The following is a 14,845-nucleotide window of genomic DNA, read 5'->3' on the forward strand; positions in this document are numbered from 1 at the left end:
GGGGCTAGCGGCGGAATAGGGGCTATCAGTGGGGCTAGTATTGGAATAGGGGCTATCAGTGGGGCTAGTATTGGAATAGGGGCTAGCGGCGGAATAGGGGGTCATTAATGGAATCGGTCTAGCGGTGGAATCGGTCTAGCGGTGGAATAGGGGGTCATTAATGGAATGGGTCTAGTGGTGGAATAGGGGGTCATTAATGGAATGGGTCTAGTGGTGGAATAGGGGGTCATTAATGGAATCGGTCTAGTGGTGGAATAGGGGGTCATTAATGGAATCGGTCTAGTGGTGGAATAGGGGGTCATTAATGGAATGGGTCTAGTGGTGGAATAGGGGGTCATTAATGGAATCGGTCTAGTGGTGGAATAGGGGGTCATTAATGGAATCGGTCTAGTGGTGGAATAGGGGCTAGCGGCGGAATAGGGGGTCATTACTGGAATCGGTCTAGTGGTGGAATAGGGGGTCATTAATGGAATCGGTCTAGTGGTGGAATAGGGGCTAGCGGCGGAATAGGGGGTCATTAATGGAATCGGTCTAGTGGTGGAATAGGGGCTATTAATAATGGAATAATGCTTTAGGAATAACAACAGGGTTGAAACAGTTAAATGTGAGAGGCCAAGTGAAACCCAAGTGTGTGTGTACATTATAGTGTGTGTGTGTACGTAGATGAGTGAGTGTATTAGTGTGTGTGTGTGTACGTAGATGAGTGAGTGTATTAGTGTGTGTGTGTGTGTACGTAGATGAGTGAGTGTATTAGTGTGTGTGTGTGTGTGTGTGTGTGTGTGTACGTAGATGAGTGAGTGTATTAGTGTGTGTGTGTGTGTGTGTGTGTGTGTACGTAGATGAGTGAGTGTATTAGTGTGTGTGTGTGTGTGTGTGTGTGTGTGTGTGTGTGTGTGTGTGTGTGTGTGTGTGTGTGTGTGTGTGTGTGTGTGGAAGCCACCAGTCTGATTTCTGGTGTGGGAGGAGAACAGCTTGACTGTACCATTATTAAGCTGAGACCCTGTGGCTCTCGTCTCTGGAAGCACACAGCATCATAAATAGCCAACTGGAAAACAGCTGCAACACACCACCACACGTGTACTGTGCTCCAGATGTGTATGACAGGTCTCGCATGTTTAAAACCTCACATACATGACACTCGTGTTAGTTTCTCTTCGGTACAGGAAAACAAATATGACAACAACTGCCCACAGCCTATAACATGGCAGGAAGAAGCGGTCTCTGTATCCACAAGCCAAAAGGCTACAAGAACCTTATGTTCAACATGTCGTGTTCTATGAGGAAGTGTTCCTTATTAGTGTGCACTGGGGCTCTGTCTTTTGTAGGTAATCACACTGATTTATGACATAACGAAGGACACAGACGCGCGCCCCAAAAGGGAGGCGAAAAAATAAATGATGCATCACTGCAGTATTGTAGCTGCTGCATATACACCTTAGGGGTAAAGTAGTAGTAGTATTATTATTATTGTTAGTGTCATATTATTATTATTATTATTATTATTATTGTTAGTGTCATATTATTATTATTATTATTATTATTATTAAGTCCTGTGTGTGCAGTTCTATTCCCCTGACACTGCCGCACGTTAGAGACGTCTCCATTATTTATCCCCACGTGATCTCTAGCGGAGCCCCTCACCTTAAAAAAAATACCCTCCCTTTATATAACCTAGAACAGGGAAGCAGGGCTGCATCCCAAATCAAATCCTATTCCCTATACACACACACACACACAATTCAATACTTCTGACCAGGGTCCATCGGGTATAGGGTGACATTTGGGATGTCTCCTCGGAGTTCAGTTTGAGAGAAAAGCCAAATGGCTTAGAAAATGTGATTTGGAGAACAGAGAGTGTTTTTCCCTGGGTTGAATTGATGTAGCTACTGACTTGTTGGATTATCACTTCTGGTTTGACTTAAATGTAAAAATGTCTCACAGGCAAAAGTTATGGAGGAATCATCTGGACTGGTCCATTTAGGTAGCTGACTAAGGAAATCAATTGCAACTGCATAAATTGCTTTTCACGTTCTTCAATCACTCACCATTTAATAATAATTTATTGTAATGATCAAGTATATACACTACTTGACACCTGCTTGTCGAACATCTCATTCCAAAATCATGGGCATTAATGTGGAGTGTCCCCTCCCCCCTCTTCCCCTCCCCTCTTCTGGGAAGGCTTTCCACTAGATGTTGGAACATTTCTGCGGGGACTTGCTTCCATTCAGCCACAAGAGCATTAGTGAGGTCGGGCACTGATGTTGGGGCGATTAGGCCTGTCTCGCAGTCAAAGTTCAAATTAATCTCAAAAGGTGTTCAATGGGGTTGAGGTCAGGGATCTGTGCAGGCCAGTCAAGTTCTTCCACACTGATCTCAAAAAAACATTTCTGTATGGACCTCACTTTGTGCACGGGAGCATTGTCATGCTGCAACAGGAAAAGGCCTTCCCCAAACTGTTGCCACAATTTTGGAAGCACAGAATCGTCTAGAACGTCATTGTTTGCTGTAGTGTTAAGCTTTCCCTTCACTGGAACTAAGGGACCTAGCCCGAACCATGAAAACCAGTCCCAGACAGTTATTGCTCCTCCCCCAAACTTTACAGCTGCCACTACGCATTCGTCTGGCATCCGCCAAACCCAGATCTGTCGGACTGCCAGAAGGTGAAGCGTGGTTCATCACTCCAGAGAACGTGTTTCCACTGCTCCAGAGTCCAAAGGCGGCGAGCTTTACGCCACTCCAGCCGACACTTGGCATTGCGCATGGTGATCTTAGGCTTGTGTGCGGCTGCTCGGCCATGGAAAAGCATTTCACCAAGCTCCCGGCGAACAGTTCTTGTGCTGACGTTGCTTCCAGCGGCAGTTTGGAATTCGGTAATGGGTGTTGCACCCGAGCACAGATGATTTTTACACGCTTCAGCACTTGGCGGTCCAGTTCTGTGAGCTTGTGTGGCCTACCCACCTAGCGGCTGAGCCGTTGTTGCTCCTAGATGTTTCCACTTCACAATAACAGCACTTATCGTTGACGGAGGTCAAGCTCTAGCAGGGCAGATATTTGTTGAACTGACTTGTTGGAAAGGTGGCATTCGATGCCACGTTGAAAGTCACTGAGCTCTTCCAACAGTCTACTGGACCATATTCCAACTACACTACTGAAAGCACTACTTCCTGTGCTTGGCTCTCCTATGTTCAACATAATAAACGGCTCTCTATCCACCGGATGTGTACCAAACTCACTAAAAGTGGCAGTAATAAAGCCTCTCCTGAAAAAGCCAAACCTTGAAACAAAAAAAGAATATAAATACACAGATGCTAGTTCTAGGTCCCAAGAAACAAAGATCTGTTTTTGGATCGGACAATGTATCTCGATTGATGTACAGCAGTCTCAAATTAAACTGAACTCTGGACCCTGATCTCTTGACGGACATCAAATATTTCAAGAGCAGCCTTTTTCGATCCTTGTAACATTACCAAAATCTGAAAATGTTTATAAAAAAAATGATGCAGAATAACTAAATCCATGTTTTTGTCACTTCAAAATTAGACTACTGCAACGCTCTACTCTCTGGATACCCAGATAAGACACTAAAACTTTATCACAGCTAGCGATAAATACAAATGCTAGAATCTTGACTGGAACACCCAAAGACAGGGTCAGTCTGTCATATCTGGTCTAATTCTCCTGTCTTATCTAGTGTCCTGTGTGATCTTAGGTTTCGTCTCTCGACCTCAATGCTTGGCTATGAAAAGCCAACTGACACACAAGGAGACAGAGAGACAGAATCATGGGGCCTGTGGATAATGAAAGTGAGCAGGCTGGAAGAGCGTTTCTGCTTCATGCCGCAGCAGAGCACTGACGTCCCTCCTATCTCTCCATCCCAACACTCCTCTTCCCTTCCATTCCTCCCTGGGGCAGGCCAGACTAGACTAGACTGGGGCAGGCCAGACTAGACTAAACTGGGGCAGACTAGACTAAACTGGGGCAGACTAGACTACACTGGGGCAGACTAGACTACACTGGGGCAGACCAGACTAGACTACACTGGGGCAGACCAGACTAGACTACACTGGGGCTGACCAGACTAGACTACACTGGGGCTGACCAGACTAGACTACACTGGGGCTGACCAGACTAGACTACACTGGGGCTGACCAGACTAGACTACACTGGGGCTGACCAGACCAGACTACACTGGGGCTGACCAGACTAGACCAGACCAGACTGGGGCTGACCAGACCAGACTACACTGGGGCTGACCAGACCAGACTACACTGGGGCTGACCAGACCAGACTACACTGGGGCTGACCAGACCAGACTACACTGGGGCTGACCAGACCAGACTACACTGGGGCTGACCAGACCAGACTACACTGGGGCTGACCAGACCAGACTACACTGGGGCTGACCAGACCAGACTACACTGGGGCTGACCAGACTAGACTACACTGGGGCTGACCAGACTAGACTACACTGGGGCTGACCAGACTAGACTACACTGGGGCTGACCAGACTAGACTACACTGGGGCTGACCAGACTAGACTACACTGGGGCTGACCAGACTAGACTACACTGGGGCTGACCAGACTAGACTACACTGGGGCTGACCAGACTAGACTACACTGGGGCTGACCAGACTAGACTACACTGGGGCTGACCAGACCAGACTGACCAACAATGTACTGGGCTGGCGTTAGGAACAGTGTGTGAATAATGGCTGTCATGTTGTAGACTATTCAATGTTTATCCCTCAGGCTATAAGTAATGCCTTTCTGCGTCCCTCTCTCGTCTTACAAACAGTCAGCTGTGGAATACAAACAGACTGTAGTTAACCGGAATGCACACCTCTTCCATTACCGTGTGAAGACGAAATGGCTGATCATGCAATCACACTATCACTGCAGGCGAGCCTGACTGAGTTGCCATTAAACTACAAGGAACAAACATCATACTTGCAAGTACTGTCAGAAGACACACACCCCTTTAGGCACACTGATGTCCAGAGACGGCATCCGTCGCCTCTCTTCAGCCCTGCCTGTCACTGACTGCAGAGGGATTAGAGGGAGGAGGGTTAATTGTGCTGAGTCACAGCTAGGGATGCAAAAACAACCAAAGGACCTCACGTAACGCAGAGCACACACACGAACCGGCAGTAGATAAGGGACAATAGAGAGGACAGAACCAATATGGAGACGAATGAACACGTGTTTATGGACAGTTTAAGATGAGGTCACTGGGATGTAGCATTAATTAAACCAGCAGCCTCATTAATGGGTTCTTCTGCTCTAGCATACTATTGTCTGTAATAAGAAATCCTCCTCTGAACGAATGGCTTCGCTACTAATACCGAGTGCTGTGTTGGAATCCGATCGCGGCACAGATACTGTCACTGAGGCTGAATACAGACTGTAAAAAGGTAGAAAAAGGTTCAGATTGGAGTAGGCAATCAAACGCAGTTCAATCAGTATTCACAGAGAGAGAGAGAGGCTAAGTGGAGGAATGAAGAGATGAAACCATCAGACAAAATGTGAAAGGCCAAAAAAAAAAAAGACAGGAGAAAAGAAAAAAGCTCTCAGCATTCATTATTCAGACTCTCACCTCTGACCTCTCACCTCTTCCCTCCAAGCCACAGCTGTCTGCTATCCAAATTCCCCTCAGACTTGAGTGAGTGAGTCTTAACTACACAGTGCTCAGATTCAGGAGGCGAGACAGTCCCATTCTTCGAACATGTGACTCGGTCTGACTGAAAACATGAAGCTGAATCTATATAGGCTAGCTGTGAACTCTTTGGAATTACCTGGATTTCTGCTTAAATTGGTCAAACACACAAAATGTTTTTGTCTATATTGAATACACAATTTAAACATTCACAGTGTAGGTTGTAAAAAGTATGTGACCCCCCCTAGACTAATGACTTCTCCAAAAGCTAATTGGAGTCAGGAGTCAGCTAACCTGGAGTCCAATCAACGAGACGAGATTGGAGATGTTGGTTAGAGATTGAGATGCTGTCGCATGACCTCAAGAGAGCGGTTCACACCAGACAAAACAAGAATATTGCTGAACTGAAACAGTTTTCTAAAGAGGAATGGACCAAATTCCTCCTGACCGTTGTGCAGGTCTGATCCGCAACCACAGAAAACATTTGGTTGAGGTTATTGCTGCCAAATGACGGTCAACCAGTTATTAAATCCAAGGGTTCAAATACTTTTCCCACCCCACCCTGCGCTGTGAATGTTTACACGGTGTGTTCAATAGACATGAAAACATATATAATTGTTTGTGTGTTATTAGTTTAAGCAGGCTGTGTTTGTCTATTGTTGTGACTTCAATGAAGATAAGTTCACATTTTATGACAAATGTATGCAGAAATCCAGGTCATTCCAAAGGGTTCACATACTTTTTCTTACCGATGTATATGACTGCAACCATAAAAACTAATAGATATCGATAAAAACATAAAGCTGTTGAAGAGATAACAGCAGTGGGGGATGCTGGAGCCTTAATGTAGTAATTTCAATCAGATGTCATTGGAAGAGACCACTTGCTGCCATCACCATCCTACCAGTTTCACATCCCCATCTTGCCTCCAATCTGACCCTTGCCCTCCCACCATCACCACCCTCTACACCCTATCCCCAAGCCACTGCACCATCCTTCGTCTTTCTCCGCCTCTAAGTGTGCGTCAGCCTAACAGACCAATACAACCCAAACTGGTCCATTCACAGGTTGTAGCTGTTCCAGTGTGAAAACTGTTCTGACTGAAAAAAGGACAAGAGAGAAAAGTCAACAGCCCCAAAACAGTGTCTTTACAGAGTCCAGAAACATTACCAATAATCCCTATTGAATGTTATGAATGAAAAGAAAATCCGCAGCATGATGATGTTTTGAAATGTAATTGAATATTTAATTACTCTGGGCTACAATACAAAATAAAAAACGCTACACAGCATAATTCAGAGAAAGTTGAGGCACAAACAAGAGGTAAACTGTTGGAAACTGACTAATTGACTGGAGCACGGTTTTAGTACATTTGTAACTATGCAAGCGGCCTAGTAGTAGTGATTAACGTATTGTGGGTCAGATCAGACGATCAACGTTCAAATGTGTATGTGACCGGAGGCAAAGTACAAAAGGGGCCTGTCTCAGAGACAGAATGTTTCCATAAGGGAGAGAGAACGATATGAACGAGCTGGTAACAGGATCCTTATCCATATCAGAGATGAACTGTAAGGGGACGTGATTGCCTCAGTGGTGAATGCAGAACACTGTAAGCTCTCCTTCCCAATCGCATAGTATTAAAATAACTGACTAAAAAACTACTACAACAGGATTTGCTTGAGTGTGTTTCAACATGTTTGCTGTACACGCGCGTGCGTGTGTGTGTGTGTGTGTGTGTGTGTGTGTGTGTGTGTGTGTGTGTGTGTGTGTGTGTGTGTGTGTGTGTGTGTGTGTGTGTAGATCCAATTTCAGGCGGTGCATCGGCTGCTTGTCCTTTTCAAACCATCAATTCCCATTCACACCCACAACCATCCAGCCCTGTCTGGCATGTCTCCATGCAACCCCCCCCTCGACCCCACTTGGGGTGCTGCAACCCCCTATTGCAACAACGAGGACTCACCAAGATCCTTAGAGCCTTGACTTTCGCTGGCCATCTCTCCCATCCTCACCAGTGCCTCGAAGTAGCCCTTTGCAGCAAATGTGACACCTGGAAACATGGAAGCATTGGGCGTCAGATCAGGGGCGGAGTGGAAATATTGGACATTAACGTAATCTTCACCCCAGCATCCCTCCCCTATAGCTATAGCCCCAGTCAATTAGGGAAGGGGCTAAAGGTTTCAATGGAAAGCGCTAGACTAGTACAAAGTAGAAAGGAAAGTTCTATAGCAAGGCTACAACGGGCTACTACGTAAAAGGCTACTTCAAGTTACAATGGAAAAGACTACAAGCTACCACTGGCGACAATGAAAAGCGCTAATGCTACAATGAAAAGCGCTAATGCTACAATGAAAAGCGCTAATGCTACAAATAACAACAATGGTGGCTCGAGAGGAAAGTGCAGTAACTACTGGTGGACAGAAGAGATGCTGAATGAAAAGAAGAACTACATGAAAACAGAGGCCAGAGAAAGTAAAGCAAGGAAAGACCAGGGAAGGCAAGATAGACCGTTCTGCCTACGACCTCTGCGACTCAGGTCTCCGTCCAGGGAATTTACACACACAGCAAGCATGGCTCACCCACACAGTCCTGCCACAGGTAGCTAGACGCAGTGAATGGGAAGTCATGGTGAATAAGACCAGGTCAGGGGTAAGTCGTCTAGGGAGTGGTGGTCACAACGAGAGGAAGGCCGAGAAGCTGACTGAGTATGACCTTGAGCTGATCCATATTGATAAGGAGTGTCACAGCTTTATTAAACCATGTGACCAAGCAGAGTCATACTAAACATGGACGGTTACTGCACAGTTTCTTAGTTCGTAACATTCAAATATTAGGTAAGTGCCATTTTAAACCGGGCTGTTAAATAAAGTGTTACCCAAAATACATCCTGAATATGGATTCACTGCATGGTAAACCATTTAAATATGTTCTAAAACGGTTAACTGTCTTTACTGAGCACTGTCGTCCCCATTCACCTTAATTGGGGCGGACGTGCTCATAGTGATGGCTGGAATGGAGTCAACAGAACCGTATTAAACACATCAAACATGTTTTCCATGTGTTTGATACCATTTCATTGATTCCATTCCAGTCATTATGGTGAGACATCCTCCTCTCAGCAGCCTCCTGTGATATAGAGTGCTACAGTCATATGGGAATACTACCCAACAGCCTTTGCTGTATCATTAGCAATATTCCTTCCCACTTCAAAGTTAAGAGACAAAATTGATTGTGTAACACAACAGAAGGGCTTGAACCTGTCTCTGTCCCTCCATCTCTCCACCTCTCCTCTGAGGAACCCATCTCTGTCCCTCCATCTATCCACCTCTCCTCTGAGGAACCCATCTGTCCCTCCATCTATCCCCCTCTCCTCTGAGGAACCCATCTGTCCCTCCATCTATCCCCCTCTCCTCTGAGGATCCCATCTCTGTCCCTCCATCTATCCCCCTCTCCTCTGAGGAACCCATCTGTCCCTCCATCTATCCCCCTCTCCTCTGAGGATCCCATCTCTGTCCCTCCATCTGTCCACCTCTCCTCTGAGGAACCCATCTCTGTCCCTCCATCTATCCCCCTCTCCTCTGAGGAACCCATCTCTGTCCCTCCATCTATCCCCCTCTCTGTCCCTCCATCTATCCCCCTCTCCTCTGAGGAACCCATCTCTGTCCCTCCATCTATCCCCCTCTCTGTCCCTCCATCTATCCCCCTCTCCTCTGAGGAACCCATCTCTGTCCCTCCATCTATCCCCCTCTCCTCTGAGGAACCCATCTGTCCCTCCATCTATCCCCCTCTCCTCTGAGGAACCCATCTGTCCCTCCATCTATCCCCCTCTCCTCTGAGGAACCCATCTCTGTCCCTCTCCTCTGAGGAACCCATCTGTCCCTCCATCTATCCCCCTCTCCTCTGAGGAACCCATCTCTGTCCCTCCATCTATCCCCCTCTCCTCTGAGGAACCCATCTCTGTCCCTCCATCTATCCCCCTCTCTGTCCCCCCATCTGTCCCCCTCTCCTCTGAGGATCCCATCTATCCCCCTCTCCTCTGAGGATCGTTTCTCAAGCCTCAGTCTGCTCCAACTTCCTCCCGTTATCCTTCCTTTATCAATTATTTCCTTTCTCAACCTTTATCAGAATCTTTGTCTTGATGTCACTGAACTGAAAACAGCCCTTGCCTCCAGAACCAAGGACCTAAAGCCTACTGCCCTGTAGCTGGGGTTCAATCTGACTGATTACTTCCAGGAAGAGAGACCCTCACTCGGATCTTCCTGAGCCCAGCTTTGGTTGAGTCTAGGTGCGATAAGAGAGTGGGTACAGATGGATTGTAGAGTGTGGTGTGGTAAACCCTTGCGTGGATGGATGGGCTATTTAGCGATGTCCACAGAAATCCCAGCCAATGAGGATAGAGCGAGGGGCGGTGAAGTGTGGCAGGCCAGGTAAAGTTAGAGCGTTGGACTAGTAACCGGAAGGTTGCAAGTTCAAACCCCTGAGCTGACAAGGTACAAATCTGTCGTTCTGCCCCTGAACAGGCAGTTGACCCACTGTTCCTAGGCCGTCATTGAAAATAAGAATTTGTTCTTTAACTGAATTGCCTAGTAAAATAAAAAAATAAAACTGGGACAAGACGTTAGAGCTCTGCTGTCAGGGGGATTGTGTGTGTGTGTGTGTGTGTGTGTGTGTGTGTTCAGTAAAGAGGATTACACCTCTGATGAAGCAGATAGGTCTACAGAATGGAGGTGGTGACAAGACATCCATTCTTCCCACCTATTCCAAAGTAAATTGAACACTATTGAGGAGTAAAACCCGTGTAAACCAGATCAGCTGCGCAGCTTGATGCATTTAGTACTCCATCCATCTTCAACTCCTTTTCCAAATTCGCCCCATTTCTCCTCTCCATCCTTCCCCTCTACAAAATCCATTCAGCCCTCACCCTTCCGAATCCCCTCCATCTCTACAACACAACTGGTCCCTGTTGAGAAATGTCTCTCCGCCCCACCTTCAACATGATACCCTTGTGGGTTGTGCGAAATTGCCCTACATTCAACATGCCAGTACGGTTGTGTGCTGTGTGAAATTGCCCCACCTTCTCCAGTCCCCAAACTAAACAGAACAGCTGGTTAAATACCAGTCTAAGCATTGCATCCTATTCAAGCCCTGCATCCACTACACACTCTCCTATCCTCCAAAATCAAACAAAACAGCATCTCCAAGGAAAAGCATTCCTCATGAAACTGGTTGAGAGAATGCCAAGAGCGTGCAAAGCTGTCATCAAGGCAAAGGGTGGCTACTTTGAAGAATCTCAAATATAAAATACTTTTTGATTTGTTTAACCCTTTTTGGGTTACAACATGATTCCATGTGTGTTATTTCATAGCTTTGATGTCTTCACTATGATTCTACAAATGTAGAAAATATTACAAACAAAGAAAAACCCTTGAAATGATTAGTGTGTCCAAACTTTTGACTGGTAGTGTAGAAGCAGGCAGCTCTCTCCCTATACCGAATCATTATGTTCGTCAACAAAAGCTCCAGGGACCTCAAGTCCAGCCAAGCACCACTCCTTGTTCCCTGTTGCAATTTATGGGTTCCCTTTCTTCTCCTAAGAGCAGAGGCAGAACTGGCATATTTACAATTCCAGTTAGTGTTGAGGCCCACGAGGCACCCTGTGGTGATTTGAATGCTGGCTGTGCCCTTTGCCTTTGCAACGGCAGCCGAAGCCAGAACCTCAGTTCTGCGCCTGATCTGCAATGAAGAAGTTTAATTTTTCAATCCTGGAGCTGTGTAGCTATTTTTATTCTTATCAGACAACACCGAGTCCTCCTTTATTGGTCCTTAGAGATTCATATTTCCTGCATGTCTATCTCTCCCTCTCCAGTCCTTTCTCTCGCTCACCCTCTTTGCCTGCTCCTACATTAGAGACCAGTAACCTACAGCTGGAGACACTACTACATTAGAGACATGGCTGAGGAGACACTGTGTAGGACTTGCTTTCCCGGTCTACCATAGATTCATAGTGCAGCATGTCCAATTCCCCACCATTCTATTCAACTGAACTGTATTTCAACAAGAAATCCTTATTAAAAATGGATGTTCATAAAAATATCAAATAGTGGGTGCTCACATGTGTCCTGTTTCAAACATGTACAAGTGTGAACCCTGCACAGCATGGAGCATCAACGAGGTTCAGCCTCGGGGTGATTTTTCTCTCTCGAACTGATGGTCAGGGACCCGGAACATAATTGACTGCAAGAAGCCGGATACAATATTTGACCAAAAGCAATCATTTCATACATTTGTACATTTGTATACGATCGCATACACTGCCTATACGAAACAATAGGAACACCTGCTCTTTCCATGACTGACTGACCAGGTGAATCCAGGTGAAAGCTATGATCCCTTATTGACATCACGTGTTAAATCCACTTCAAATCAGTGTAGATGAAGGGGAAGAGACGGCTAAAACATTATATTTTTAACCTTTGAGACATCGATTGTGTATGTCTGTTATTCAGCGGTTGAATGGACAAGACAATAGATTTAAGAGCCTTTGAACATGTTATGGTCGTAGATGCCAGGCACACCGGTTTGTGTCAAGAACTACAAAGCTGCTAGGTTTTTCAAGCTCAACAGTTTCCCCGTGTGTACCAAAAATGCCCCCCCCCAAAGGACATCCAGGCAACTTGACAGCTGTGCGAAGCTGTTATTTTTTTTACAGTCTGCAACAATTCTCAGAAAACATGGGTGGGGGGTAGGGGAGGGGGGGCAGTTAATTATTATTATTTTTTTCATGTCCTATACCGTGTGTGGTGTGAAATGGAAATGTCTGTTTTGCATATCCCACTCCCCACGAGACACCGTCGGAGAGTGGGGTCACGACCAGGGATCCGCCATTATTGACAGTGACCTGGGAGCAATTAGGGTTAAGTGCCTTGCTCAATGGCAGCGCAACCATTTTTTTTTTTTTTAAACCTAATTGGCTCGGATTCGAACTAGCAACCTTTCGGTTTCTGGCCAAACACCCCGATGGACTGCCACATGCCAGATACAGTAGTATACACGTTCTCCTATACCTCCACAGTGCTGGACAAGCTCGATACTGTGTGTCTATAGATGGATAAGATAGATATTTATTAGGTCAACACATTTATTTATCCGTAATTTTACTAGGTAAGTTGACTGAGAACACGTTCTCATTTACAGCAACGACCTGGGGAATAGTTACAGGGGAGAGGAGGGGGATGAATGAGCCAATTGTAAACTGGGGATTATTAAGTGACCGTGATGGTTTGAGAGCCAGATTGGGAATTTAGCCAGGACACCGGGGTTAACACCCCTACGATAAGTACCAAATGATCTTTAATGACCTCAGAGTCAGGACACCCGTTTAACGGCCCATCCGAAAGACAGCACCCTGCACAGGGCAGTTTCCCCAATCACTGCTTTGGGGCATTGGGATATTTTTTAGACCAGCGGAAAGAGTGCCTCCTACTGGCCCTCCAACACCACTTCCAGCAGCATCTGGTCTCCCATCCAGGGACTCACCCGGACCAACGCTGCTTAGCTTCAGAAGCAAGCCAGCAGTGGTATACAGGGTGGTATGCTGGTTGGTATGCATACCACATATGACAGGGAGTCCGTCTCAGAGAACATGGTTCATAAAGCAAAATGGTGGTAAGGAAAAAAAGTCAATTGAAATGTCCGATCTAAGCAGAATGCACGGAATATTCTAATAGAAGCATTCCGGGTTCCGTCTGAACCTCATGTAAGACCATGTGACACTGATGAAAAGAATAGGTTTATGCTCCTTTACCATTGATAGAAGAAACAAGAGTCTGCATCTCCAATGTCTTTTTCTCTCCATCTCCCTCCTCAATACCAATTCGGGTTCTTTTATGGGGCCATTTTTATTCTTAGCTCCACCTGACCTCCCCCCGCTCAAAATGGTTGTCCTCCTGCACCCTTCAACCGTATCTCTCTCTCACACACACACACACGTGAACAACCTAATAAAAACAGAGGTAGACGGCATGGAGGGATGCAGGTGAAGTGGAGGCCACGATGTGGACATGGAAGGTGACATATGAGGAAGGCAGCCTGAGCCTCGCAACACAATATCAAAATCAGTCCATGTAACTGAAAGCATCTCTTACAGAAAAAGCACACGATTTCACGTGGGGGAGAGAGAAAAAAAAATCATGTGTTTTTGGGAACACTTTGCATTGTGATCACGTGAAACATCATGTGGTTTTTCTGTAGGGGCACCCAGCAGAATCTTTCATAGCGAAGTCCTACAAGAGATCAGAAGGGCTACAAGAGATCAGAAGGGCTACAAGAGGAAATGAACTACAGGCTACTTCACCAGCATCTGAGCTCCTCTCTAGTTCAGATAAATCAGGAGTCTAAAAAGCAAACAGCAAGACAGTGTCAGGCCAGTGCCTGGTCCTGGTCCTCTGGACAGGAGGGGAGTGTGGGGATGAGATAAAGGAGAAGAAGAGGATGTACTCACTGGATAGGGCCTTCTCGTAACTCTTCCCCATGGCCACGAAGTTCCGCAGGCACGGGTTGAACTGCTCCATAATGGACTGAAAAGAGAAATAAAAACAGTTTAGTCGGACTGAGCAGCTATAAGCATAGCAGAAGCAGAGCTCTACTCTAATCGGGGTGTGCATTCACACACACACACCGGCGCTCACACACTGCAAAGTACGCGACTCCTACCAGCTCACTCACGCACACAACTCGTTTGGCTTAGCCAATCAGGTACAAGAGTGTAGATGGGAATCAGTCACACCCAGGTGAAGGAGAGAAGGAGCGAGAGGGATGTGGGTGTTGATGCCCGGGCAGCCAAGCTCAAGAGGCAGTCTCTCTCACTCACTCTCGGTCTCTCTCAGGTCATGTTGTTTGTGCTAATTACTTTTTCGGTTATGCAGAGACATGAGGGAACAAGGACGGGGAATAAAATTGGATGACACGAAAACAGGAAAGAAGAGGAGAGGAGATTCCGCTAGCTTAGTTGGCTTGAGCATGGTGCTAGCGTGGTGCTAGCGTGGTGCTAGCTGGCCACAGCAGGGGGTTGATAATGAATATAATGCATCTAACTGTGGGTATAATGTCTGCTGGAGGGGATTCAGGTGGCTTGGTTGGCTTGAGCGTGGTGCTAGCGTGGTGCTAGCTGGCCACAGCAGGGGGTTGATAAT

The 14,845-nt window shown here is 46.4% G+C and overlaps 1 protein-coding gene across 2 annotated transcripts in view; it reads right to left on the reverse strand.

Annotated features, from left to right (window-relative positions):
* Window positions 1-14,845, reverse strand: part of LOC135523399 (brain-specific angiogenesis inhibitor 1-associated protein 2-like) — a 95,720-nt gene that overhangs the window by 51,576 nt on the left and 29,299 nt on the right. Inside the window, exons 2-3 of one of the 2 annotated variants that reach the window (XM_064950042.1) lie at window positions 14,155-14,230; window positions 7,618-7,704 (exon numbers count right to left, since the gene is read on the reverse strand). In XM_064950042.1, coding sequence (XP_064806114.1) covers window positions 7,618-7,704; window positions 14,155-14,230 — 163 coding nt within the window. The remainder of the gene's footprint in view (window positions 1-7,617; window positions 7,705-14,154; window positions 14,231-14,845) is intronic. The other variant, XM_064950043.1, reaches the window with a different exon arrangement.

Source organism: Oncorhynchus masou, chromosome 31 (genome assembly GCF_036934945.1).
Source record: "Oncorhynchus masou masou isolate Uvic2021 chromosome 31, UVic_Omas_1.1, whole genome shotgun sequence".
NCBI lineage: Eukaryota > Metazoa > Chordata > Actinopteri > Salmoniformes > Salmonidae > Oncorhynchus > Oncorhynchus masou.